At 51.6% G+C, this 27,658-nt stretch overlaps 8 protein-coding genes across 8 annotated transcripts in view; all 8 read right to left on the bottom strand.

Moving 5' to 3' along the window:
• LOC133765388 (ubiquitin carboxyl-terminal hydrolase 17-like protein 13) overlaps nucleotides 1–55 on the bottom strand; it is a 1,596-nt gene extending 1,541 nt beyond the window's left edge. The window contains exon 1 of the mRNA XM_062198953.1: nucleotides 31–55. Within this exon, the coding sequence (XP_062054937.1) occupies nucleotides 31–55 (25 nt within the window). The remainder of the gene's footprint in view (nucleotides 1–30) is intronic.
• Nucleotides 56–2,263: 2,208 nt separating this feature from the next.
• On the bottom strand, nucleotides 2,264–3,859 carry LOC133765389 (ubiquitin carboxyl-terminal hydrolase 17-like protein 6). The gene has a single exon (XM_062198954.1). The coding sequence runs from the start codon at nucleotides 3,857–3,859 to the stop codon at nucleotides 2,264–2,266; it is 1,596 nt and encodes a 531-aa protein (XP_062054938.1).
• Nucleotides 3,860–6,089: 2,230 nt separating this feature from the next.
• LOC133765390 (ubiquitin carboxyl-terminal hydrolase 17-like protein 13) lies at nucleotides 6,090–7,685 on the bottom strand. Its single transcript, XM_062198955.1, has 2 exons — nucleotides 7,661–7,685; nucleotides 6,090–7,570 (listed from the first exon to the last, which is right to left on the bottom strand). Exons 1-2 carry the CDS (start codon nucleotides 7,683–7,685, stop codon nucleotides 6,090–6,092), a joined length of 1,506 nt encoding a protein of 501 aa, XP_062054939.1.
• Nucleotides 7,686–9,937: 2,252 nt separating this feature from the next.
• LOC133765391 (ubiquitin carboxyl-terminal hydrolase 17-like protein 13) lies at nucleotides 9,938–11,533 on the bottom strand. Its single transcript, XM_062198956.1, has 2 exons — nucleotides 11,509–11,533; nucleotides 9,938–11,418 (listed from the first exon to the last, which is right to left on the bottom strand). The coding sequence occupies exons 1-2, from the start codon at nucleotides 11,531–11,533 to the stop codon at nucleotides 9,938–9,940; spliced, it is 1,506 nt and encodes a 501-aa protein (XP_062054940.1).
• A 2,248-nt stretch (nucleotides 11,534–13,781) lies between these two features.
• LOC133765392 (ubiquitin carboxyl-terminal hydrolase 17-like protein 6) lies at nucleotides 13,782–15,377 on the bottom strand. Its single transcript, XM_062198957.1, has 2 exons — nucleotides 15,353–15,377; nucleotides 13,782–15,262 (listed from the first exon to the last, which is right to left on the bottom strand). Exons 1-2 carry the CDS (start codon nucleotides 15,375–15,377, stop codon nucleotides 13,782–13,784), a joined length of 1,506 nt encoding a protein of 501 aa, XP_062054941.1.
• Nucleotides 15,378–17,611: 2,234 nt separating this feature from the next.
• Nucleotides 17,612–19,207, bottom strand: LOC133765393 (ubiquitin carboxyl-terminal hydrolase 17-like protein 13). The gene is made up of 2 exons (XM_062198958.1): nucleotides 19,183–19,207; nucleotides 17,612–19,092 (listed from the first exon to the last, which is right to left on the bottom strand). Exons 1-2 carry the CDS (start codon nucleotides 19,205–19,207, stop codon nucleotides 17,612–17,614), a joined length of 1,506 nt encoding a protein of 501 aa, XP_062054942.1.
• A 2,257-nt stretch (nucleotides 19,208–21,464) lies between these two features.
• Nucleotides 21,465–23,060, bottom strand: LOC133765394 (ubiquitin carboxyl-terminal hydrolase 17-like protein 13). The gene is made up of 2 exons (XM_062198959.1): nucleotides 23,036–23,060; nucleotides 21,465–22,945 (listed from the first exon to the last, which is right to left on the bottom strand). The coding sequence occupies exons 1-2, from the start codon at nucleotides 23,058–23,060 to the stop codon at nucleotides 21,465–21,467; spliced, it is 1,506 nt and encodes a 501-aa protein (XP_062054943.1).
• Nucleotides 23,061–25,327: 2,267 nt separating this feature from the next.
• LOC133765396 (ubiquitin carboxyl-terminal hydrolase 17-like protein 13) lies at nucleotides 25,328–26,923 on the bottom strand. Its single transcript, XM_062198960.1, has 2 exons — nucleotides 26,899–26,923; nucleotides 25,328–26,808 (listed from the first exon to the last, which is right to left on the bottom strand). The coding sequence occupies exons 1-2, from the start codon at nucleotides 26,921–26,923 to the stop codon at nucleotides 25,328–25,330; spliced, it is 1,506 nt and encodes a 501-aa protein (XP_062054944.1).
• Nucleotides 26,924–27,658: the final 735 nt, after the last annotated feature.

Below are 27,658 nucleotides of genomic sequence, written 5' to 3' on the forward strand. Positions count from 1 at the left end.
GTTTGTGCAAGTCATTCAAGTGGAACTCACCTTGCTTGAGAGGTGAAGCAGCCATCATGTCTCCAGGAGCCACTGTCACAAGGCAGCAAGATGCTTCTGTCTCTCAGACTGTCCTCCAAGGTTCACCCGGTCGGTCCTCTCCCCGCACCTTTTCTAGTCCACACTGCACACCACACCCTGGACCTGCTACAGGACCCACCCATCAGCTTCCAGCCCTTCATGGGATTAGGGGCCTTAGGGTGTGGTCTCACGCCCTGACAGCCTCTGGGCCTTTAGCCACTTGATTACACTACCAGGGGAAGATGCATGTGAAGGATACGGCTTTCATCTGCCTTGTGGAACTTGGTTGCCATGATGTGCTTCTGGGTGCCTTGGAGTTCTTCAAGGAACACAAAGAAGAATGCTGCAGAGACTGATGGCTGAAAGCAGGTTGTTGTGTTTCTTTTTTGGAGCCCTAATAAAGGAACATTTTCACTTTTTTTCGTTTTGCAATTATTTACATATTCTCCAAAGAAGCTTTTGAGGTATGGAATACAACCCTTCCAACCCTTCTCCTCATTCATCTGCCATTCCCCGTCCCATTCTCCACTACGATATATTTTCTTCTTTGTAAATGTGTATTTATTTATTTGAAAGCTAGTGTTACACAGATCGAGGAGAGGCAGAGTGAGAGAGAGACAGAGAGAGAGAGAGAGAGAGAGAGAGAGAGAGGGTTCCATCCGATTACTCCCTCCCCAACTGGCCCCAACGGCCAGAGCTGCACCAATGCGGAGCCAGGAGCTAGGAGCTTGCTCCATGTCTCCCATGCGGGTACAGGTGGCCAAGGGCTTGGGCCATCTTCTCCTGCTATCCAAGGCCATAACAGAGAGCTGGATTGGAAGTGGAGCAGCCGGGTCTCAAACCAGCGCCCATGTGGGTTGCCGGCGGCATTTCAGGACAGGGCGTTAACCCACTGCACCACAGCCATGGCCCCTATACTACTTTTCTAAGATTTACATATCAATTTGAAAGGTGCAGTTAATTAGAGGCACTGGGAGGGAAGCAAGAAGGGATTAGGAGTGAAAGAGATAGAGATAGAGATAGAGAGAGAGAGAGAGAGAGAGAGAGATTGTCCTTCCACTGGTTCATTCCCGAAATTGCCACGACAGGCGAGCTGTGCCTATCCACATCCTTGAGCCAGGAGCTTCTTCCAGGTCTCCCCTGTAGGTACAGAGGCCCAAGGTTGTCAGCCACCTTGTCCTGCTTTTCCAGGCCATAACAGAGAGCTGGATCGGAAGTCAAGCAGCTGGCTCTCGAACCAGTGCCCATATGGGATCCCAGCACGGCAGGTGGCAGCTTGACCTGCTATGCCACGGTGCTGGCCCCTCCGTGATGTGTTGATACGTGCTTCCATTTCTGAAATGAAACAAAGAAGAACGCTGGAAAGACTCATCGTTGAAACTAGGTTTCTTTATTGGGTAAACCCTTAGAAAGGCATACTTTAATTTCCTTGTTTTAGGTTTACAGTTTGTAATGGTTTCCTTTATTTCAAACATGGCACACACACACACCCACACACCCACACACTCACAAACACCTGTTTGAAAACACATTTCACAGTTAACTCTCATAATGCAATTCATTAAGGACAGAGGTCCTGTGTGGAGGTTAGTACACTGTGATTTCCGTTGTGAATTTAACAACCACAAACGGTGGCAATTCTGGAGCATTAAGGGCTCCTGTTCAGTAGCATGGGATGACCACACAATGTTGTTGATGCTTAAAGACAACGGTTGATTTCCAGAGGCTCCTAGGAGGTCAAACGAAACTGCCAGGGACTGTGACAACCTGAGGCCATGAGGTTCGGTTCGCCCTGGCTATTGACTTCGAGAAATCTGTCACCAGACTTCCATGAGAGGTGATGGAGAGGAAAGCATGAAGCATTGTGGTTTGTAGCCCAATGAGAAGGAGGCCAGTACTCCCCATCTTTCTCAGCGGCATCAGAATGCCTTCATGAAGCACAGAGTTCTGTGCCTGCAATCTCAACAATCGCTTAGTGACACGCGGTAAAGCTCACATCTCTATCCAACCTTGTGGCCTCACACAAAACACAGTGTCTCAGCCCTTGAAAATGCAGGAGACATATCCATTTGGTTCCAACCTAAGATTCCAATTCCCCCTTAGGACAGTTAATAAGGACAAACCCTTTGCACTTGCAACTCCAAACACGGAACTCGTGCACTGTCACCCAACCACATAACCGGGACGTACTCTTTCACTAACATCACCGGAACAGCAACAACAGAGGCCTCTTGGCATGTTTGTTCTTCCTCTTGGGGGGTTTGCTCCTTCCTCCCAGACGAGGGAGGTTGCCAGGATTCATGGCCACCTGCTCAGCGATGTGCCCAGCAGCCGCGTGCAGCAGGGACCTTTCCTGGTCAGGATGATGCTTCCTCATCCCTGCGGCAGATCTTGCCTGGTGAATGACGATCGCATTGCCAGGCAGCGTGGGCTCCACTGTCCTGAGGCTGAGTGCGCTTGTTGGTCGGTTCTGGGCTCGGAGGGATTGCCACTGATCGAAGGTGAATTCCTGAGTTGTTTGCTCCAAGTGCTCCCCGGACTCTGCAGCTTCACTAGGGGAAGGCCTTTCCAGCTCTCCTGGTGTGTGCTGGCCGTGTGTGTTGTCAGCCTCAAAGTTGGATGGTCCCCTGCCTGGAGACACTGTCCCATGTTCTCCTCCAAATCCACTCTTCCGCACATAAAACAGCACGTAGGCCCTTTGATTCAGGACACAAGTGATGTCACAGGCAGTTACCTTAGCGTCATCCATTTTATACCAGTGGCCAGTGCCAGCTTTGACATAGCAGAAGTAGTGTCCTGATTGACACCTGCGGCCAACATGGACGAGAACCGCATAGAGAACATAGTGCAGTGGCCTCCCGTTCTGCTGAGACATGTAAGGTCTCATGTCCAGGCACTCGGGATAGTGCACTTGTCCTCCGAGTTTCTCACCCGTGAAAGCAGAAAACCGTTTCAATACCAAGAGAAGCACGTCGCCAGCCGATTGCAAGGTGAGTGTCTTGGAAGCAGCTGTCTTCTTTAGGCAGGTAGCACAGTGATAGGCGTTTTCTCCATCCAGCTCTTCAGGTTGCACCAAGTGCTGCAAAGCTTGCTCCACACTGTCGGCTGTCTGGATATCCAACGCGATCTCCAGGTAAGGGTCCAAGGTGTCTGAGATGCCTTGGCACTGGAGACATTGGATTTGAGACCTCCAGTGTCCTCCAAATAGCTGCTGGGATGGAGCTTTGTCCTCTTGGGGAGCCACCGCGTTCATGAGCCCAGGCAGACCTGCTGCCTTCAGGACATCCAGAGCAAACATCAGAAATTCGTGGGCGTCTTCCTGCCTGTTTGTGTGAAAGCCAGCAGCCAGCACTTGACAGGGCTGGATCACGTCCCCAGGACTGTGGAGGGCCCCAAGAAAGTGAGTTTCCACGGCACACAGAATGCAGCGATCCGCGTGACGGCAGCTTTGAGAATGCACCTGGGACAGCATATAGTTGGCGAGGGGTGGGGTATACGTGAGACACTGCAGGGCTGCATTCAGGTAGCAGGTGTTGCCCGTATTCTGCAGACCGGCCCCAATGCCATAAGGTCTCTTCCAGCTGCAGCTCAGAGAAGCTCCTCCACTGGGAGCCAGATGGGTCGGCCCCGAAGCCAAATCACTTTGCAGCTGGAGCTCTTTCTGAGGTGAGGCTGGTGATTTCCCTGGGAGACAAACACCACAATGAGCATCATCCCCATCGGAGTTAGAATGTGCAAGTGGGAGTTTGTGCATGTCATTCAAGTGGAACTCACCTTCCTTGAGAGGTGAAGCAGCCATCATGTCTCCAGGAGCCACTGTCACAAGGCAGCAAGATGCTTCCGTCTCTCAGACTGTCCTCCAAGGTTCACCCGGCCGGTCCTCTCCCCGCACCTTTTCTAGTCCACACTGCACGCCACACCCTGGACCTGCTACAGGACCCACCCATCAGCTTCCAGCCCTTCATGGGATTAGGGGCCTTAGGGTGTGGTCTCACGCCCTGACAGCCTCTGGGCCTTTAGCCACTTGATTACACTACCAGGGGAAGATGCATGTGAAGGATACGGCTTTCATCTGCCTTGTGGGACTTGGTTGCCATGATGTGCTTCTAGGTGCCTTGGAGTTCTTCAAGGAACACAAAGAAGAATGCTGGAGAGACTGATGGCTGAAAGCAGGTTGTTGTGTTTCTTTTTTGGAGCCCTTATAAAGGCACATTTTCACTTTTTTTCGTTTTGCAATTATTTACATATTCTCCAAAGAAGCTTTTGAGGTATGGAATACAACCCTTCCAACCCTTCTCCTCATTCATCTGTCATTCCCCGTCCCATTCTCCACTACGATATATTTTCTTCTTTGTAAATGTGTATTTATTTATTTGAAAGCTAGTGTTACACAGATCGAGGAGAGGCAGAGTGAGAGAGAGACAGAGAGAGAGAGAGAGAGAGAGAGAGAGAGGGTTCCATCCGATTACTCCCTCCCCAACTGGCCCCAACGGCCAGAGCTGCACCAATGCGGAGCCAGGAGCTAGGAGCTTGCTCCATGTCTCCCATGCGGGTACAGGTGGCCAAGGGCTTGGGCCATCTTCTCCTGCTATCCAAGGCCATAACAGAGAGCTGGATTGGAAGTGGAGCAGCTGGGTCTCAAACCAGCGCCCATGTGGGTTGCCGGCGGCATTTCAGGACAGGGCTTTAACCCACTGCACCACAGCTACGGCCCCTATACTACTTTTCTAAGATTTACATATCAATTTGAAAGGTGCAGTTAATTAGAGGCACTGGGAGGGAAGCAAGAAGGGATTAGGAGTGAAAGAGATAGAGATAGATAGAGAGAGAGAGAGAGAGAGAGAGAGAGATTGTCCTTCCACTGGTTCATTCCCCAAATTGCCACGACAGGCGAGCTGTGCCTGTCCACATCCTTGAGCCAGGAGCTTCTTCCAGGTCTCCCCTGTAGGTACAGAGGCCCAAGGTTGTCAGCCACCTTGTCCTGCTTTTCCAGGCCATAACAGAGAGCTGGATCGGAAGTCAAGCAGCTGGCTCTCGAACCAGTGCCCATATGGGATCCCAGCACGGCAGGTGGCAGCTTGACCTGCTATGCCACGCTGCTGGCCCCTCCGTGATGTGTTGATACGTGCTTCCATTTCTGAAATGAAACAAAGAAGAACGCTGGAAAGACTCATCGTTGAAACTAGGTTTCTTTATTGGGTAAACCCTTAGAAAGGCATACTTTAATTTCCTTGTTTTAGGTTTACAGTTTGTGATGGTTTCCTTTATTTCAAACATGGCACACACACACACCCACACACCCACACACTCACAAACACCTGTTTGAAAACACATTTCACAGTTAACTCTCATAATGCAATTCATTAAGGACAGAGGTCCTGTGTGGAGGTTAGTACACTGTGATTTCCGTTGTGAATTTAACAACCACAAACGGTGGCAATTCTGGAGCATTAAGGGCTCCTGTTCAGTAGCATGGGATGACCACACAATGTTGTTGATGCTTAAAGACAACGGTTGATTTCCAGAGGCTCCTAGGAGGTCAAACGAAACTGCCAGGGACTGTGACAACCTGAGGCCATACCTTGTGGTAAGAGAGAGGGCCATGAGGTTCGGTTCGCCCTGGCTATTGACTTCGAGAAATCTGTCACCAGACTTCCATGAGAGGTGATGGAGAGGAAAGCATGAAGCATTGTGGTTTGTAGCCCAACGAGAAGGAGGCCGGTACTCCCCATCTTTCTCAGCGGCATCAGAATGCCTTCATGAAGCACAGAGTTCTGTGCCTGCAATCTCAACAATCGCTTGGTGACACGCGGTAAAGCTCACATCTCTATCCAACCTTGTGGCCTCACACAAAACACAGTGTCTCAGCCCTTGCAAATGCAGGAGACATATCCATTTGGTTCCAACCTAAGATTCCAATTCCCCCCAGGACAGTTAATAAGGACAAACCCTTTGCACTTGCAACTCCAAACACGGAACTCGTGCACTGTCACCCAACCACATAACCGGGACGTACTCTTTCACTAACATCACCGGAACAGCAACAACAGAGGCCTCTTGGCATGTTTGTTCTTCCTCTTGGGGGGTTTGCTCCTTCCTCCCAGACGAGGGAGGTTGCCAGGATTCATGGCCACCTGCTCAGCGATGTGCCCAGCAGCCCCGTGCAGCAGGGACCTTTCCTGGTCAGGATGGTGCTTCCTCATCCCTGCGGCAGATCTTGCCTGGTGAATGACGATCGCATTGCCAGGCAGCGTGGGCTCCACTGTCCTGAGGCTGAGTGCACTTGTTGGTCGGTTCTGGGCTCGGAGGGATTGCCACTGATCGAAGGTGAATTCCTGAGTTGTTTGCTCCAAGTGCTCCTCGGACTCTGCAGCTTCACTAGGGGAAGGCCTTTCCAGCTCTCCTGGTGTGTGCTGGCCGTGTGTGTTGTCAGCCTCAAAGTCGGATGGTCCCCTGCCTGGAGACACTGTCCCATGTTCTCCTCCAAATCCACTCTTCCGCACATAAAACAGCACGTAGGCCCTTTGATTCAGGACACAAGTGATGTCACAGGCAGTTACCTTAGCGTCATCCATTTTATACCAGTGGCCAGTGCCAGCTTTGACATAGCAGAAGTAGTGTCCCGATTGACACCTGCGGCCAACATGGACGAGAACCGCATAGAGAACATAGTGCAGTGGCCTCCCGTTCTGCTGAGACATGTAAGGTCTCATGTCCAGGCACTCGGGATAGTGCACTTGTCCTCCGAGTTTCTCACCCGTGAAAGCAGAAAACCGTTTCAATACCAAGAGAAGCACGTCGCCAGCCGATTGCAAGGTGAGTGTCTTGGAAGCAGCTGTCTTCTTTAGGCAGGTAGCACAGTGATAGGCGTTTTCTCCATCCAGCTCTTCAGGTTGCACCAAGTGCTGCAAAGCTTGCTCCACACTGTCGGCTGTCTGGATATCCAACGCGATCTCCAGGTAAGGGTCCAAGGTGTCTGAGATGCCTTGGCACTGGAGACATTGGATTTGAGACCTCCAGTGTCCTCCAAATAGCTGCTGGGATGGAGCTTTGTCCTCTTGGGGAGCCACCGCGTTCATGAGCCCAGGCAGACCTGCTGCCTTCAGGACATCCAGAGCAAACATCAGAAATTCGTGGGCGTCTTCCTGCCTGTTTGTGTGAAAGCCAGCAGCCAGCACTTGACAGGGCTGGATCACGTCCCCAGGACTGTGGAGGGCCCCGAGAAAGTGAGTTTCCACGGCACACAGAATGCAGTGATCCGCGCGACGGCAGCTTTGAGAATGCACCTGGGACAGCATATAGTTGGCGAGGGGTGGGGTATACGTGAGACACTGCAGGGCTGCATTCAGGTAGCAGGTGTTGCCCGTATTCTGCAGACCGGCCCCAATGCCATAAGGTCTCTTCCAGCTGCAGCTCAGAGAAGCTCCTCCACTGGCAGCCAGATGGGTCGGCCCCGAAGCCAAATCACTTTGCAGCTGGAGCTCTTTCTGAGGTGAGGCTGGTGATTTCCCTGGGAGACAAACACCACAATGAGCATCATCCCCATCGGAGTTAGAATGTGCAAGTGGGAGTTTGTGCAAGTCATTCAAGTGGAACTCACCTTGCTTGAGAGGTGAAGCAGCCATCATGTCTCCAGGAGCCACTGTCACAAGGCAGCAAGATGCTTCCGTCTCTCAGACTGACCTCCAAGGTTCACCCGGCCGGTCCTCTCCCCGCACCTTTTCTAGTCCACACTGCACGCCACACCCTGGACCTGCTACAGGACCCACCCATCAGCTTCCAGCCCTTCATGGGATTAGGGGCCTTAGGGTGTGGTCTCACGCCCTGACAGCCTCTGGGCCTTTAGCCACTTGACTACACTACCTGGGGAAGATGCATGTGAAGGATACGGCTTTCATCGGCCTTGTGGAACTTGGTTGCCATGATGTGCTTCTGGGTGCCTTGGAGTTCTTCAAGGAACACAAAGAAGAATGCTGGAGAGACTGATGGCTGAAAGCAGGTTGTTGTGTTTCTTTTTTGGAGCCCTAATAAAGGAACATTTTCACTTTTTTTTGTTTTGCAATTATTTACATATTCTCCAAAGAAGCTTTTGAGGTATGGAATACAACCCTTCCAACCCTTCTCCTCATTCATCTGCCATTCCCCGTCCCATTCTCCACTACGATATATTTTCTTCTTTGTAAATGTGTATTTATTTATTTGAAAGCTAGTGTTACACAGATCGAGGAGAGGCAGAGTGAGTGAGAGAGAGACAGAGAGAGAGAGACAGAGAGACAGAGAGAGAGAGAGAGAGGGTTCCATCCGATTACTCCCTCCCCAACTGGCCCCAACGGCCAGAGCTGCACCAATGCGGAGCCAGGAGCTAGGAGCTTGCTCCATGTCTCCCATGCGGGTACAGGTGGCCAAGGGCTTGGGCCATCTTCTCCTGCTATCCAAGGCCATAACAGAGAGCTGGATTGGAAGTGGAGCAGCCGGGTCTCAAACCAGCGCCCATGTGGGTTGCCGGCGGCATTTCAGGACAGGGCTTTAACCCACTGCACCACAGCCACGGCCCCTATACTACTTTTCTAAGATTTACATATCAATTTGAAAGGTGCAGTTAATTAGAGGCACTGGGAGGGAAGCAAGAAGGGATTAGGAGTGAAAGAGATAGAGATAGATAGATAGAGAGAGAGAGAGAGAGAGAGAGAGAGAGAGATTGTCCTTCCACTGGTTCATTCCCGAAATTGCCACGACAGGCGAGCTGTGCCTGTCCACATCCTTGAGCCAGGAGCTTCTTCCAGGTCTCCCCTGTAGGTACAGAGGCCCAAGGTTGTCAGCCACCTTGTCCTGCTTTTCCAGGCCATAACAGAGAGCTGGATCGGAAGTCAAGCAGCTGGCTCTCGAACCAGTGCCCATATGGGATCCCAGCACGGCAGGTGGCAGCTTTACCTGCTATGCCACGGTGCTGGCCCCTCCGTGATGTGTTGATACGTGCTTCCATTTCTGAAATGAAACAAAGAAGAACGCTGGAAAGACTCATCGTTGAAACTAGGTTTCTTTATTGGGTAAACCCTTAGAAAGGCATACTTTAATTTCCTTGTTTTAGGTTTACAGTTTGTAATGGTTTCCTTTATTTCAAACATGGCACACACACACACCCACACACCCACACACTCACAAACACCTGTTTGAAAACACATTTCACAGTTAACTCTCATAATGCAATTCATTAAGGACAGAGGTCCTGTGTGGAGGTTAGTACACTGTGATTTCCGTTGTGAATTTAACAACCACAAACGGTGGCAATTCTGGAGCATTAAGGGCTCCTGTTCAGTAGCATGGGATGACCACACAATGTTGTTGATGCTTAAAGACAACGGTTGATTTCCAGAGGCTCCTAGGAGGTCAAACGAAACTGCCAGGGACTGTGACAACCTGAGGCCATACCTTGTGGTAAGAGAGAGGGCCATGAGGTTCGGTTCGCCCTGGCTATTGACTTCGAGAAATCTGTCACCAGACTTCCATGAGAGGTGATGGAGAGGAAAGCATGAAGCATTGTGGTTTGTAGCCCAACGAGAAGGAGGCCGGTACTCCCCATCTTTCTCAGCGGCATCAGAATGCCTTCATGAAGCACAGAGTTCTGTGCCTGCAATCTCAACAATCGCTTAGTGACACGCGGTAAAGCTCACATCTCTATCCAACCTTGTGGCCTCACACAAAACACAGTGTCTCAGCCCTTGCCAATGCAGGAGACATATCCATTTGGTTCCAACCTAAGATTCCAATTCCCCCCAGGACAGTTAATAAGGACAAACCCTTTGCACTTGCAACTCCAAACACGGAACTCGTGCACTGTCACCCAACCACATAACCGGGACGTACTCTTTCACTAACATCACCGGAACAGCAACAACAGAGGCCTCTTGGCATGTTTGTTCTTCCTCTTGGGGGGTTTGCTCCTTCCTCCCAGACGAGGGAGGTTGCCAGGATTCATGGCCACCTGCTCAGCGATGTGCCCAGCAGCCCCGTGCAGCAGGGACCTTTCCTGGTCAGGATGATGCTTCCTCATCCCTGCGGCAGATCTTGCCTGGTGAATGACGATCGCATTGCCAGGCAGCGTGGGCTCCACTGTCCTGAGGCTGAGTGCACTTGTTGGTCGGTTCTGGGCTCGGAGGGATTGCCACTGATCGAAGGTGAATTCCTGAGTTGTTTGCTCCAAGTGCTCCTCGGACTCTGCAGCTTCACTAGGGGAAGGCCTTTCCAGCTCTCCTGGTGTGTGCTGGCCGTGTGTGTTGTCAGCCTCAAAGTCGGATGGTCCCCTGCCTGGAGACACTGTCCCATGTTCTCCTCCAAATCCACTCTTCCGCACATAAAACAGCACGTAGGCCCTTTGATTCAGGACACAAGTGATGTCACAGGCAGTTACCTTAGCGTCATCCATTTTATACCAGTGGCCAGTGCCAGCTTTGACATAGCAGAAGTAGTGTCCCGATTGACACCTCCGGCCAACATGGACGAGAACCGCATAGAGAACATAGTGCAGTGGCCTCCCGTTCTGCTGAGACATGTAAGGTCTCATGTCCAGGCACTCGGGATAGTGCACTTGTCCTCCGAGTTTCTCACCCGTGAAAGCAGAAAACCGTTTCAATACCAAGAGAAGCACGTCGCCAGCCGATTGCAAGGTGAGTGTCTTGGAAGCAGCTGTCTTCTTTAGGCAGGTAGCACAGTGATAGGCGTTTTCTCCATCCAGCTCTTCAGGTTGCACCAAGTGCTGCAAAGCTTGCTCCACACTGTCGGCTGTCTGGATATCCAACGCGATCTCCAGGTAAGGGTCCAAGGTGTCTGAGATGCCTTGGCACTGGAGACATTGGATTTGAGACCTCCAGTGTCCTCCAAATAGCTGCTGGGATGGAGCTTTGTCCTCTTGGGGAGCCACCGCGTTCATGAGCCCAGGCAGACCTGCTGCCTTCAGGACATCCAGAGCAAACATCAGAAATTCGTGGGCGTCTTCCTGCCTGTTTGTGTGAAAGCCAGCAGCCAGCACTTGACAGGGCTGGATCACGTCCCCAGGACTGTGGAGGGCCCCGAGAAAGTGAGTTTCCACGGCACACAGAATGCAGCGATCCGCGCGACAGCAGCTTTGAGAATGCACCTGGGACAGCATATAGTTGGCGAGGGGTGGGGTGTACGTGAGACACTGCAGGGCTGCATTCAGGTAGCAGGTGTTGCCCGTATTCTGCAGACCGGCCCCAATGCCATAAGGTCTCTTCCAGCTGCAGCTCAGAGAAGCTCCTCCACTGGCAGCCAGATGGGTCGGCCCCGAAGCCAAATCACTTTGCAGCTGGAGCTCTTTCTGAGGTGAGGCTGGTGATTTCCCTGGGAGACAAACACCACAATGAGCATCATCCCCATCGGAGTTAGAATGTGCAAGTGGGAGTTTGTGCAAGTCATTCAAGTGGAACTCACCTTCCTTGAGAGGTGAAGCAGCCATCATGTCTCCAGGAGCCACTGTCACAAGGCAGCAAGATGCTTCCGTCTCTCAGACTGTCCTCCAAGGTTCACCCGGTCGGTCCTCTCCCCGCACCTTTTCTAGTCCACACTGCACGCCACACCCTGGACCTGCTACAGGACCCACCCATCAGCTTCCAGCCCTTCATGGGATTAGGGGCCTTAGGGTGTGGTCTCACGCCCTGACAGCCTCTGGGCCTTTAGCCACTTGATTACACTACCTGGGGAAGATGCATGTGAAGGATACGGCTTTCATCTGCCTTGTGGAACTTGGTTGCCATGATGTGCTTCTAGGTGCCTTGGAGTTCTTCAAGGAACACAAAGAAGAATGCTGGAGAGACTGATGGCTGAAAGCAGGTTGTTGTGTTTCTTTTTTGGAGCCCTAATAAAGGAACATTTTCACTTTTTTTCGTTTTGCAATTATTTACATATTCTCCAAAGAAGCTTTTGAGGTATGGAATACAACCCTTCCAACCCTTCTCTTCATTCATCTGCCATTCCCCGTCCCATTCTCCACTACGATATATTTTCTTCTTTGTAAATGTGTATTTATTTATTTGAAAGCTAGTGTTACACAGATCGAGGAGAGGCAGAGTGAGTGAGAGAGAGACAGAGAGAGAGAGAGAGAGAGAGAGAGAGAGAGGGTTCCATCCGATTACTCCCTCCCCAACTGGCCCCAACGGCCAGAGCTGCACCAATGCGGAGCCAGGAGCTAGGAGCTTGCTCCATGTCTCCCATGCGGGTACAGGTGGCCAAGGGCTTGGGCCATCTTCTCCTGCTATCCAAGGCCATAACAGAGAGCTGGATTGGAAGTGGAGCAGCCGGGTCTCAAACCAGCGCCCATGTGGGTTGCCGGCGGCATTTCAGGACAGGGCTTTAACCCACTGCACCACAGCCACGGCCCCTATACTACTTTTCTAAGATTTACATATCAATTTGAAAGGTGCAGTTAATTAGAGGCACTGGGAGGGAAGCAAGAAGGGATTAGGAGTGAAAGAGATAGAGATAGATAGATAGAGAGATCGAGAGAGAGAGAGAGAGAGAGAGAGAGATTGTCCTTCCACTGGTTCATTCCCGAAATTGCCACGACAGGCGAGCTGTGCCTGTCCACATCCTTGAGCCAGGAGCTTCTTCCAGGTCTCCCCTGTAGGTACAGAGGCCCAAGGTTGTCAGCCACCTTGTCCTGCTTTTCCAGGCCATAACAGAGAGCTGGATCGGAAGTCAAGCAGCTGGCTCTCGAACCAGTGCCCATATGGGATCCCAGCACGGCAGGTGGCAGCTTGACCTGCTATGCCACGGTGCTGGCCCCTCCGTGATGTGTTGATACGTGCTTCCATTTCTGAAATGAAACAAAGAAGAACGCTGGAAAGACTCATCGTTGAAACTAGGTTTCTTTATTGGGTAAACCCTTAGAAAGGCATACTTTAATTTCCTTGTTTTAGGTTTACAGTTTGTAATGGTTTCCTTTATTTCAAACATGGCACACACACACACCCACACACCCACACACTCACAAACACCTGTTTGAAAACACATTTCACAGTTAACTCTCATAATGCAATTCATTAAGGACAGAGGTCCTGTGTGGAGGTTAGTACACTGTGATTTCCGTTGTGAATTTAACAACCACAAACGGTGGCAATTCTGGAGCATTAAGGGCTCCTGTTCAGTAGCATGGGATGACCACACAATGTTGTTGATGCTTAAAGACAACGGTTGATTTCCAGAGGCTCCTAGGAGGTCAAACGAAACTGCCAGGGACTGTGACAACCTGAGGCCATACCTTGTGGTAAGAGAGAGGGCCATGAGGTTCGGTTCGCCCTGGCTATTGACTTCGAGAAATCTGTCACCAGACTTCCATGAGAGGTGATGGAGAGGAAAGCATGAAGCATTGTGGTTTGTAGCCCAACGAGAAGGAGGCCGGTACTCCCCATCTTTCTCAGCGGCATCAGAATGCCTTCATGAAGCACAGAGTTCTGTGCCTGCAATCTCAACAATCGCTTAGTGACACGCGGTAAAGCTCACATCTCTATCCAACCTTGTGGCCTCACACAAAACACAGTGTCTCAGCCCTTGCCAATGCAGGAGACATATCCATTTGGTTCCAACCTAAGATTCCAATTCCCCCCAGGACAGTTAATAAGGACAAACCCTTTGCACTTGCAACTCCAAACACGGAACTCGTGCACTGTCACCCAACCACATAACCGGGACGTACTCTTTCACTAACATCACCGGAACAGCAACAACAGAGGCCTCTTGGCATGTTTGTTCTTCCTCTTGGGGGGTTTGCTCCTTCCTCCCAGACGAGGGAGGTTGCCAGGATTCATGGCCACCTGCTCAGCGATGTGCCCAGCTGCCCCGTGCAGCAGGGACCTTTCCTGGTCAGGATGGTGCTTCCTCATCCCTGCGGCAGATCTTGCCTGGTGAATGACGATCGCATTGCCAGGCAGCGTGGGCTCCACTGTCCTGAGGCTGAGTGCACTTGTTGGTCGGTTCTGGGCTCGGAGGGATTGCCACTGATCGAAGGTGAATTCCTGAGTTGTTTGCTCCAAGTGCTCCTCGGACTCTGCAGCTTCACTAGGGGAAGGCCTTTCCAGCTCTCCTGGTGTGTGCTGGCCGTGTGTGTTGTCAGCCTCAAAGTCGGATGGTCCCCTGCCTGGAGACACTGTCCCATGTTCTCCTCCAAATCCACTCTTCCGCACATAAAACAACACGTAGGCCCTTTGATTCAGGACACAAGTGATGTCACAGGCAGTTACCTTAGCGTCATCCATTTTATACCAGTGGCCAGTGCCAGCTTTGACATAGCAGAAGTAGTGTCCCGATTGACACCTCCGGCCAACATGGACGAGAACCGCATAGAGAACATAGTGCAGTGGCCTCCCGTTCTGCTGAGACATGTAAGGTCTCATGTCCAGGCACTCGGGATAGTGCACTTGTCCTCCGAGTTTCTCACCCGTGAAAGCAGAAAACCGTTTCAATACCAAGAGAAGCACGTCGCCAGCCGATTGCAAGGTGAGTGTCTTGGAAGCAGCTGTCTTCTTTAGGCAGGTAGCACAGTGATAGGCGTTTTCTCCATCCAGCTCTTCAGGTTGCACCAAGTGCTGCAAAGCTTGCTCCACACTGTCGGCTGTCTGGATATCCAACGCGATCTCCAGGTAAGGGTCCAAGGTGTCTGAGATGCCTTGGCACTGGAGACATTGGATTTGAGACCTCCAGTGTCCTCCAAATAGCTGCTGGGATGGAGCTTTGTCCTCTTGGTGAGCCACCGCGTTCATGAGCCCAGGCAGACCTGCTGCCTTCAGGACATCCAGAGCAAACATCAGAAATTCGTGGGCGTCTTCCTGCCTGTTTGTGTGAAAGCCAGCAGCCAGCACTTGACAGGGCTGGATCACGTCCCCAGGACTGTGGAGGGCCCCGAGAAAGTGAGTTTCCACGGCACACAGAATGCAGCGATCCGCGCGACGGCAGCTTTGAGAATGCACCTGGGACAGCATATAGTTGGCGAGGGGTGGGGTATACGTGAGACACTGCAGGGCTGCATTCAGGTAGCAGGTGTTGCCCGTATTCTGCAGACCGGCCCCAATGCCATAAGGTCTCTTCCAGCTGCAGCTCAGAGAAGCTCCTCCACTGGCAGCCAGATGGGTCGGCCCCGAAGCCAAATCACTTTGCAGCTGGAGCTCTTTCTGAGGTGAGGCTGGTGATTTCCCTGGGAGACAAACACCACAATGAGCATCATCCCCATCGGAGTTAGAATGTGCAAGTGGGAGTTTGTGCAAGTCATTCAAGTGGAACTCACCTTCCTTGAGAGGTGAAGCAGCCATCATGTCTCCAGGAGCCACTGTCACAAGGCAGCAAGATGCTTCCGTCTCTCAGACTGTCCTCCAAGGTTCACCCGGCCGGTCCTCTCCCCGCACCTTTTCTAGTCCACACTGCACGCCACACCCTGGACCTGCTACAGGACCCACCCATCAGCTTCCAGCCCTTCATGGGATTAGGGGCCTTAGGGTGTGGTCTCACGCCCTGACAGCCTCTGGGCCTTTAGCCACTTGATTACACTACCTGGGGAAGATGCATGTGAAGGATACGGCTTTCATCTGCCTTGTGGGACTTGGTTGCCATGATGTGCTTCTGGGTGCCTTGGAGTTCTTCAAGGAACACAAAGAAGAATGCTGCAGAGACTGATGGCTGAAAGCAGGTTGTTGTGTTTCTTTTTTGGAGCCCTAATAAAGGAACATTTTCACTTTTTTTCGTTTTGCAATTATTTACATATTCTCCAAAGAAGCTTTTGAGGTATGGAATACAACCCTTCCAACCCTTCTCTTCATTCATCTGCCATTCCCCGTCCCATTCTCCACTACGATATATTTTCTTCTTTGTAAATGTGTATTTATTTATTTGAAAGCTAGTGTTACACAGATCGAGGAGAGGCAGAGTGAGAGAGAGACAGAGAGAGAGAGAGAGAGAGAGAGAGAGAGAGAGAGGGTTCCATCCGATTACTCCCTCCCCAACTGGCCCCAACGGCCAGAGCTGCACCAATGCGGAGCCAGGAGCTAGGAGCTTGCTCCATGTCTCCCATGCGGGTACAGGTGGCCAAGGGCTTGGGCCATCTTCTCCTGCTATCCAAGGCCATAACAGAGAGCTGGATTGGAAGTGGAGCAGCCGGGTCTCAAACCAGCGCCCATATGGGTTGCCGGCGGCATTTCAGGACAGGGCGTTAACCCACTGCACCACAGCCATGGCCCCTATACTACCTTTCTAAGATTTACATATCAATTTTAAAAGTGCAGTTAATTAGAGGCACTGGGAGGGACGCAAGAAGGGATTAGGAGTGAAAGAGATAGAGATCGAGAGATCGAGAGATCGAGAGATCGAGAGAGAGAGAGAGAGAGAGAGAGAGAGATTGTCCTTCCACTGGTTCATTCCCGAAATTGCCACGACAGGCGAGCTGTGCCTATCCACATCCTTGAGCCAGGAGCTTCTTCCAGGTCTCCCCTGTAGGTACAGAGGCCCAAGGTTGTCAGCCACCTTGTCCTGCTTTTCCAGGCCATAACAGAGAGCTGGATCGGAAGTCAAGCAGCTGGCTCTCGAACCAGTGCCCATATGGGATCCCAGCACGGCAGGTGGCAGCTTTACCTGCTATGCCACGGTGCTGGCCCCTCCGTGATGTGTTGATACGTGCTTCCATTTCTGAAATGAAACAAAGAAGAACGCTGGAAAGACTCATCGTTGAAACTAGGTTTCTTTATTGGGTAAACCCTTAGAAAGGCATACTTTAATTTCCTTGTTTTAGGTTTACAGTTTGTAATGGTTTCCTTTATTTCAAACATGGCACACACACACACCCACACACCCACACACTCACAAACACCTGTTTGAAAACACATTTCACAGTTAACTCTCATAATGCAATTCATTAAGGACAGAGGTCCTGTGTGGAGGTTAGTACACTGTGATTTCCGTTGTGAATTTAACAACCACAAACGGTGGCAATTCTGGAGCATTAAGGGCTCCTGTTCAGTAGCATGGGATGACCACACAATGTTGTTGATGCTTAAAGACAACGGTTGATTTCCAGAGGCTCCTAGGAGGTCAAACGAAACTGCCAGGGACTGTGACAACCTGAGGCCATGAGGTTCGGTTCGCCCTGGCTATTGACTTCGAGAAATCTGTCACCAGACTTCCATGAGAGGTGATGGAGAGGAAAGCATGAAGCATTGTGGTTTGTAGCCCAACGAGAAGGAGGCCGGTACTCCCCATCTTTCTCAGCGGCATCAGAATGCCTTCATGAAGCACAGAGTTCTGTGCCTGCAATCTCAACAATCGCTTAGTGACACGCGGTAAAGCTCACATCTCTATCCAACCTTGTGGCCTCACACAAAACACAGTGTCTCAGCCCTTGCAAATGCAGGAGACATATCCATTTGGTTCCAACCTAAGATTCCAATTCCCCCTTAGGACAGTTAATAAGGACAAACCCTTTGCACTTGCAACTCCAAACACGGAACTCGTGCACTGTCACCCAACCACATAACCGGGACGTACTCTTTCACTAACATCACCGGAACAGCAACAACAGAGGCCTCTTGGCATGTTTGTTCTTCCTCTTGGGGGGTTTGCTCCTTCCTCCCAGACGAGGGAGGTTGCCAGGATTCATGGCCACCTGCTCAGCGATGTGCCCAGCAGCCCCGTGCAGCAGGGACCTTTCCTGGTCAGGATGATGCTTCCTCATCCCTGCGGCAGATCTTGCCTGGTGAATGACGATCGCATTGCCAGGCAGCGTGGGCTCCACTGTCCTGAGGCTGAGTGCGCTTGTTGGTCGGTTCTGGGCTCGGAGGGATTGCCACTGATCGAAGGTGAATTCCTGAGTTGTTTGCTCCAAGTGCTCCCCGGACTCTGCAGCTTCACTAGGGGAAGGCCTTTCCAGCTCTCCTGGTGTGTGCTGGCCGTGTGTGTTGTCAGCCTCAAAGTCGGATGGTCCCCTGCCTGGAGACACTGTCCCACGTTCTCCTCCAAATCCACTCTTCCGCACATAAAACAGCACGTAGGCCCTTTGATTCAGGACACAAGTGATGTCACAGGCAGTTACCTTAGCGTCATCCATTTTATACCAGTGGCCAGTGCCAGCTTTGACATAGCAGAAGTAGTGTCCTGATTGACACCTGCGGCCAACATGGACGAGAACCGCATAGAGAACATAGTGCAGTGGCCTCCCGTTCTGCTGAGACATGTAAGGTCTCATGTCCAGGCACTCGGGATAGTGCACTTGTCCTCCGAGTTTCTCACCCGTGAAAGCAGAAAACCGTTTCAATACCAAGAGAAGCACGTCGCCAGCCGATTGCAAGGTGAGTGTCTTGGAAGCAGCTGTCTTCTTTAGGCAGGTAGCACAGTGATAGGCGTTTTCTCCATCCAGCTCTTCAGGTTGCACCAAGTGCTGCAAAGCTTGCTCCACACTGTCGGCTGTCTGGATATCCAACGCGATCTCCAGGTAAGGGTCCAAGGTGTCTGAGATGCCTTGGCACTGGAGACATTGGATTTGAGACCTCCAGTGTCCTCCAAATAGCTGCTGGGATGGAGCTTTGTCCTCTTGGGGAGCCACCGCGTTCATGAGCCCAGGCAGACCTGCTGCCTTCAGGACATCCAGAGCAAACATCAGAAATTCGTGGGCGTCTTCCTGCCTGTTTGTGTGAAAGCCAGCAGCCAGCACTTGACAGGGCTGGATCACGTCCCCAGGACTGTGGAGGGCCCCGAGAAAGTGAGTTTCCACGGCACACAGAATGCAGCGATCCGCGCGACGGCAGCTTTGAGAATGCACCTGGGACAGCATATAGTTGGCGAGGGGTGGGGTGTACGTGAGACACTGCAGGGCTGCATTCAGGTAGCAGGTGTTGCCCGTATTCTGCAGACCGGCCCCAATGCCATAAGGTCTCTTCCAGCTGCAGCTCAGAGAAGCTCCTCCACTGGCAGCCAGATGGGTCGGCCCCGAAGCCAAATCACTTTGCAGCTGGAGCTCTTTCTGAGGTGAGGCTGGTGATTTCCCTGGGAGACAAACACCACAATGAGCATCATCCCCATCGGAGTTAGAATGTGCAAGTGGGAGTTTGTGCAAGTCATTCAAGTGGAACTCACCTTGCTTGAGAGGTGAAGCAGCCATCATGTCTCCAGGAGCCACTGTCACAAGGCAGCAAGATGCTTCCGTCTCTCAGACTGTCCTCCAAGGTTCACCCGGCCGGTCCTCTCCCCGCACCTTTTCTAGTCCACACTGCACGCCACACCCTGGACCTGCTACAGGACCCACCCATCAGCTTCCAGCCCTTCATGGGATTAGGGGCCTTAGGGTGTGGTCTCACGCCCTGACAGCCTCTGGGCCTTTAGCCACTTGATTACACTACCTGGGGAAGATGCATGTGAAGGATGCGGCTTTCATCTGCCTTGTGGGACTTGGTTGCCATGATGTGCTTCTGGGTGCCTTGGAGTTCTTCAAGGAACACAAAGAAGAATGCTGCAGAGACTGATGGCTGAAAGCAGGTTGTTGTGTTTCTTTTTTGGAGCCCTAATAAAGGAACATTTTCACTTTTTTTCGTTTTGCAATTATTTACATATTCTCCAAAGAAGCTTTTGAGGTATGGAATACAACCCTTCCAACCCTTCTCTTCATTCATCTGCCATTCCCCGTCCCATTCTCCACTACGATATATTTTCTTCTTTGTAAATGTGTATTTATTTATTTGAAAGCTAGTGTTACACAGATCGAGGAGAGGCAGAGTGAGAGAGAGACAGAGAGAGAGAGAGAGAGAGAGAGAGAGAGAGAGAGAGAGAGGGTTCCATCCGATTACTCCCTCCCCAACTGGCCCCAACGGCCAGAGCTGCACCAATGCGGAGCCAGGAGCTAGGAGCTTGCTCCATGTCTCCCATGCGGGTACAGGTGGCCAAGGGCTTGGGCCATCTTCTCCTGCTATCCAAGGCCATAACAGAGAGCTGGATTGGAAGTGGAGCAGCCGGGTCTCAAACCAGCGCCCATATGGGTTGCCGGCGGCATTTCAGGACAGGGCGTTAACCCACTGCACCACAGCCATGGCCCCTATACTACCTTTCTAAGATTTACATATCAATTTTAAAAGTGCAGTTAATTAGAGGCACTGGGAGGGACGCAAGAAGGGATTAGGAGTGAAAGAGATAGAGATCGAGAGATCGAGAGATCGAGAGAGAGAGAGAGAGAGAGAGAGAGAGATTGTCCTTCCACTGGTTCATTCCCGAAATTGCCACGACAGGCGAGCTGTGCCTATCCACATCCTTGAGCCAGGAGCTTCTTCCAGGTCTCCCCTGTAGGTACAGAGGCCCAAGGTTGTCAGCCACCTTGTCCTGCTTTTCCAGGCCATAACAGAGAGCTGGATCGGAAGTCAAGCAGCTGGCTCTCGAACCAGTGCCCATATGGGATCCCAGCACGGCAGGTGGCAGCTTTACCTGCTATGCCACGGTGCTGGCCCCTCCGTGATGTGTTGATACGTGCTTCCATTTCTGAAATGAAACAAAGAAGAACGCTGGAAAGACTCATCGTTGAAACTAGGTTTCTTTATTGGGTAAACCCTTAGAAAGGCATACTTTAATTTCCTTGTTTTAGGTTTACAGTTTGTAATGGTTTCCTTTATTTCAAACATGGCACACACACACACCCACACACCCACACACTCACAAACACCTGTTTGAAAACACATTTCACAGTTAACTCTCATAATGCAATTCATTAAGGACAGAGGTCCTGTGTGGAGGTTAGTACACTGTGATTTCCGTTGTGAATTTAACAACCACAAACGGTGGCAATTCTGGAGCATTAAGGGCTCCTGTTCAGTAGCATGGGATGACCACACAATGTTGTTGATGCTTAAAGACAACGGTTGATTTCCAGAGGCTCCTAGGAGGTCAAACGAAACTGCCAGGGACTGTGACAACCTGAGGCCATACCTTGTGGTAAGAGAGAGGGCCATGAGGTTCGGTTCGCCCTGGCTATTGACTTCGAGAAATCTGTCACCAGACTTCCATGAGAGGTGATGGAGAGGAAAGCATGAAGCATTGTGGTTTGTAGCCCAACGAGAAGGAGGCCGGTACTCCCCATCTTTCTCAGCGGCATCAGAATGCCTTCATGAAGCACAGAGTTCTGTGCCTGCAATCTCAACAATCGCTTAGTGACACGCGGTAAAGCTCACATCTCTATCCAACCTTGTGGCCTCACACAAAACACAGTGTCTCAGCCCTTGCAAATGCAGGAGACATATCCATTTGGTTCCAACCTAAGATTCCAATTCCCCCTTAGGACAGTTAATAAGGACAAACCCTTTGCACTTGCAACTCCAAACACGGAACTCGTGCACTGTCACCCAACCACATAACCGGGACGTACTCTTTCACTAACATCACCGGAACAGCAACAACAGAGGCCTCTTGGCATGTTTGTTCTTCCTCTTGGGGGGTTTGCTCCTTCCTCCCAGACGAGGGAGGTTGCCAGGATTCATGGCCACCTGCTCAGTGATGTGCCCAGCTGCCCCGTGCAGCAGGGACCTTTCCTGGTCAGGATGGTGCTTCCTCATCCCTGCGGCAGATCTTGCCTGGTGAATGACGATCGCATTGCCAGGCAGCGTGGGCTCCACTGTCCTGAGGCTGAGTGCGCTTGTTGGTCGGTTCTGGGCTCGGAGGGATTGCCACTGACCGAAGGTGAATTCCTGAGTTGTTTGCTCCAAGTGCTCCTCGGACTCTGCAGCTTCACTAGGGGAAGGCCTTTCCAGCTCTCCTGGTGTGTGCTGGCCGTGTGTGTTGTCAGCCTCAAAGTCGGATGGTCCCCTGCCTGGAGACACTGTCCCACGTTCTCCTCCAAATCCACTCTTCCGCACATAAAACAGCACGTAGGCCCTTTGATTCAGGACACAAGTGATGTCACAGGCAGTTACCTTAGCGTCATCCATTTTATACCAGTGGCCAGTGCCAGCTTTGACATAGCAGAAGTAGTGTCCTGATTGACACCTGCGGCCAACATGGACGAGAACCGCATAGAGAACATAGTGCAGTGGCCTCCCGTTCTGCTGAGACATGTAAGGTCTCATGTCCAGGCACTCGGGATAGTGCACTTGTCCTCCGAGTTTCTCACCCGTGAAAGCAGAAAACCGTTTCAATACCAAGAGAAGCACGTCGCCAGCCGATTGCAAGGTGAGTGTCTTGGAAGCAGCTGTCTTCTTTAGGCAGGTAGCACAGTGATAGGCGTTTTCTCCATCCAGCTCTTCAGGTTGCACCAAGTGCTGCAAAGCTTGCTCCACACTGTCGGCTGTCTGGATATCCAACGCGATCTCCAGGTAAGGGTCCAAGGTGTCTGAGATGCCTTGGCACTGGAGACATTGGATTTGAGACCTCCAGTGTCCTCCAAATAGCTGCTGGGATGGAGCTTTGTCCTCTTGGGGAGCCACCGCGTTCATGAGCCCAGGCAGACCTGCTGCCTTCAGGACATCCAGAGCAAACATCAGAAATTCGTGGGCATCTTCCTGCCTGTTTGTGTGAAAGCCAGCAGCCAGCACTTGACAGGGCTGGATCACGTCCCCAGGACTGTGGAGGGCCCCGAGAAAGTGAGTTTCCACGGCACACAGAATGCAGCGATCCGCGCGACGGCAGCTTTGAGAATGCACCTGGGACAGCATATAGTTGGCGAGGGGTGGGGTATACGTGAGACACTGCAGGGCTGCATTCAGGTAGCAGGTGTTGCCCGTATTCTGCAGACCGGCCCCAATGCCATAAGGTCTCTTCCAGCTGCAGCTCAGAGAAGCTCCTCCACTGGCAGCCAGATGGGTCGGCCCCGAAGCCAAATCACTTTGCAGCTGGAGCTCTTTCTGAGGTGAGGCTGGTGATTTCCCTGGGAGACAAACACCACAATGAGCATCATCCCCATCGGAGTTAGAATGTGCAAGTGGGAGTTTGTGCAAGTCATTCAAGTGGAACTCACCTTCCTTGAGAGGTGAAGCAGCCATCATGTCTCCAGGAGCCACTGTCACAAGGCAGCAAGATGCTTCCGTCTCTCAGACTGTCCTCCAAGGTTCACCCGGCCGGTCCTCTCCCCGCACCTTTTCTAGTCCACACTGCACGCCACACCCTGGACCTGCTACAGGACCCACCCATCAGCTTCCAGCCCTTCATGGGATTAGGGGCCTTAGGGTGTGGTCTCACGCCCTGACAGCCTCTGGGCCTTTAGCCACTTGATTACACTACCTGGGGAAGATGCATGTGAAGGATACGGCTTTCATCTGCCTTGTGGGACTTGGTTGCCATGATGTGCTTCTGGGTGCCTTGGAGTTCTTCAAGGAACACAAAGAAGAATGCTGCAGAGACTGATGGCTGAAAGCAGGTTGTTGTGTTTCTTTTTTGGAGCCCTAATAAAGGAACATTTTCACTTTTTTTCGTTTTGCAATTATTTACATATTCTCCAAAGAAGCTTTTGAGGTATGGAATACAACCCTTCCAACCCTTCTCCTCATTCATCTGCCATTCCCCGTCCCATTCTCCACTACGATATATTTTCTTCTTTGTAAATGTGTATTTATTTATTTGAAAGCTAGTGTTACACAGATCGAGGAGAGGCAGAGTGAGAGAGAGACAGAGAGAGAGAGAGAGAGAGAGAGAGAGAGAGAGAGAGAGAGAGAGGGTTCCATCCGATTACTCCCTCCCCAACTGGCCCCAACGGCCAGAGCTGCACCAATGCGGAGCCAGGAGCTAGGAGCTTGCTCCATGTCTCCCATGCGGGTACAGGTGGCCAAGGGCTTGGGCCATCTTCTCCTGCTATCCAAGGCCATAACAGAGAGCTGGATTGGAAGTGGAGCAGCCGGGTCTCAAACCAGCGCCCATATGGGTTGCCGGCGGCATTTCAGGACAGGGCGTTAACCCACTGCACCACAGCCATGGCCCCTATACTACCTTTCTAAGATTTACATATCAATTTTAAAAGTGCAGTTAATTAGAGGCACTGGGAGGGACGCAAGAAGGGATTAGGAGTGAAAGAGATAGAGATCGAGAGATCGAGAGATCGAGAGATCGAGAGAGAGAGAGAGAGAGAGAGAGAGATTGTCCTTCCACTGGTTCATTCCCGAAATTGCCACGACAGGCGAGCTGTGCCTATCCACATCCTTGAGCCAGGAGCTTCTTCCAGGTCTCCCCTGTAGGTACAGAGGCCCAAGGTTGTCAGCCACCTTGTCCTGCTTTTCCAGGCCATAACAGAGAGCTGGATCGGAAGTCAAGCAGCTGGCTCTCGAACCAGTGCCCATATGGGATCCCAGCACGGCAGGTGGCAGCTTTACCTGCTATGCCACGGTGCTGGCCCCTCCGTGATGTGTTGATACGTGCTTCCATTTCTGAAATGAAACAAAGAAGAACGCTGGAAAGACTCATCGTTGAAACTAGGTTTCTTTATTGGGTAAACCCTTAGAAAGGCATACTTTAATTTCCTTGTTTTAGGTTTACAGTTTGTAATGGTTTCCTTTATTTCAAACATGGCACACACACACACCCACACACCCACACACTCACAAACACCTGTTTGAAAACACATTTCACAGTTAACTCTCATAATGCAATTCATTAAGGACAGAGGTCCTGTGTGGAGGTTAGTACACTGTGATTTCCGTTGTGAATTTAACAACCACAAACGGTGGCAATTCTGGAGCATTAAGGGCTCCTGTTCAGTAGCATGGGATGACCACACAATGTTGTTGATGCTTAAAGACAACGGTTGATTTCCAGAGGCTCCTAGGAGGTCAAACGAAACTGCCAGGGACTGTGACAACCTGAGGCCATACCTTGTGGTAAGAGAGAGGGCCATGAGGTTCGGTTCGCCCTGGCTATTGACTTCGAGAAATCTGTCACCAGACTTCCATGAGAGGTGATGGAGAGGAAAGCATGAAGCATTGTGGTTTGTAGCCCAACGAGAAGGAGGCCGGTACTCCCCATCTTTCTCAGCGGCATCAGAATGCCTTCATGAAGCACAGAGTTCTGTGCCTGCAATCTCAACAATCGCTTAGTGACACGCGGTAAAGCTCACATCTCTATCCAACCTTGTGGCCTCACACAAAACACAGTGTCTCAGCCCTTGCAAATGCAGGAGACATATCCATTTGGTTCCAACCTAAGATTCCAATTCCCCCTTAGGACAGTTAATAAGGACAAACCCTTTGCACTTGCAACTCCAAACACGGAACTCGTGCACTGTCACCCAACCACATAACCGGGACGTACTCTTTCACTAACATCACCGGAACAGCAACAACAGAGGCCTCTTGGCATGTTTGTTCTTCCTCTTGGGGGGTTTGCTCCTTCCTCCCAGACGAGGGAGGTTGCCAGGATTCATGGCCACCTGTTCAGTGATGTGCCCAGCTGCCCCGTGCAGCAGGGACCTTTCCTGGTCAGGATGATGCTTCCTCATCCCTGCGGCAGATCTTGCCTGGTGAATGACGATCGCATTGCCAGGCAGCGTGGGCTCCACTGTCCTGAGGCTGAGTGCGCTTGTTGGTCGGTTCTGGGCTCGGAGGGATTGCCACTGATCGAAGGTGAATTCCTGAGTTGTTTGCTCCAAGTGCTCCTCGGACTCTGCAGCTTCACTAGGGGAAGGCCTTTCCAGCTCTCCTGGTGTGTGCTGGCCGTGTGTGTTGTCAGCCTCAAAGTCGGATGGTCCCCTGCCTGGAGACACTGTCCCACGTTCTCCTCCAAATCCACTCTTCCGCACATAAAACAGCACGTAGGCCCTTTGATTCAGGACACAAGTGATGTCACAGGCAGTTACCTTAGCGTCATCCATTTTATACCAGTGGCCAGTGCCAGCTTTGACATAGCAGAAGTAGTGTCCTGATTGACACCTGCGGCCAACATGGACGAGAACCGCATAGAGAACATAGTGCAGTGGCCTCCCGTTCTGCTGAGACATGTAAGGTCTCATGTCCAGGCACTCGGGATAGTGCACTTGTCCTCCGAGTTTCTCACCCGTGAAAGCAGAAAACCGTTTCAATACCAAGAGAAGCACGTCGCCAGCCGATTGCAAGGTGAGTGTCTTGGAAGCAGCTGTCTTCTTTAGGCAGGTAGCACAGTGATAGGCGTTTTCTCCATCCAGCTCTTCAGGTTGCACCAAGTGCTGCAAAGCTTGCTCCACACTGTCGGCTGTCTGGATATCCAACGCGATCTCCAGGTAAGGGTCCAAGGTGTCTGAGATGCCTTGGCACTGGAGACATTGGATTTGAGACCTCCAGTGTCCTCCAAATAGCTGCTGGGATGGAGCTTTGTCCTCTTGGGGAGCCACCGCGTTCATGAGCCCAGGCAGACCTGCTGCCTTCAGGACATCCAGAGCAAACATCAGAAATTCGTGGGCGTCTTCCTGCCTGTTTGTGTGAAAGCCAGCAGCCAGCACTTGACAGGGCTGGATCACGTCCCCAGGACTGTGGAGGGCCCCGAGAAAGTGAGTTTCCACGGCACACAGAATGCAGCGATCCGCGCGACGGCAGCTTTGAGAATGCACCTGGGACAGCATATAGTTGGCGAGGGGTGGGGTATACGTGAGACACTGCAGGGCTGCATTCAGGTAGCAGGTGTTGCCCGTATTCTGCAGACCGGCCCCAATGCCATAAGGTCTCTTCCAGCTGCAGCTCAGAGAAGCTCCTCCACTGGCAGCCAGATGGGTCGGCCCCGAAGCCAAATCACTTTGCAGCTGGAGCTCTTTCTGAGGTGAGGCTGGTGATTTCCCTGGGAGACAAACACCACAATGAGCATCATCCCCATCGGAGTTAGAATGTGCAAGTGGGAGTTTGTGCAAGTCATTCAAGTGGAACTCACCTTCCTTGAGAGGTGAAGCAGCCATCATGTCTCCAGGAGCCACTGTCACAAGGCAGCAAGATGCTTCCGTCTCTCAGACTGTCCTCCAAGGTTCACCCGGCCGGTCCTCTCCCCGCACCTTTTCTAGTCCACACTGCACGCCACACCCTGGACCTGCTACAGGACCCACCCATCAGCTTCCAGCCCTTCATGGGATTAGGGGCCTTAGGGTGTGGTCTCACGCCCTGACAGCCTCTGGGCCTTTAGCCACTTGATTACACTACCTGGGGAAGATGCATGTGAAGGATGCGGCTTTCATCTGCCTTGTGGGACTTGGTTGCCATGATGTGCTTCTGGGTGCCTTGGAGTTCTTCAAGGAACACAAAGAAGAATGCTGCAGAGACTGATGGCTGAAAGCAGGTTGTTGTGTTTCTTTTTTGGAGCCCTAATAAAGGAACATTTTCACTTTTTTTCGTTTTGCAATTATTTACATATTCTCCAAAGAAGCTTTTGAGGTATGGAATACAACCCTTCCAACCCTTCTCTTCATTCATCTGCCATTCCCCGTCCCATTCTCCACTACGATATATTTTCTTCTTTGTAAATGTGTATTTATTTATTTGAAAGCTAGTGTTACACAGATCGAGGAGAGGCAGAGTGAGAGAGAGACAGAGAGAGAGAGAGAGAGAGAGAGAGAGAGAGAGAGAGAGAGGGTTCCATCCGATTACTCCCTCCCCAACTGGCCCCAACGGCCAGAGCTGCACCAATGCGGAGCCAGGAG

Source organism: Lepus europaeus, chromosome 8 (assembly GCF_033115175.1).
Source record: "Lepus europaeus isolate LE1 chromosome 8, mLepTim1.pri, whole genome shotgun sequence".
Taxonomy (NCBI): domain Eukaryota; kingdom Metazoa; phylum Chordata; class Mammalia; order Lagomorpha; family Leporidae; genus Lepus; species Lepus europaeus.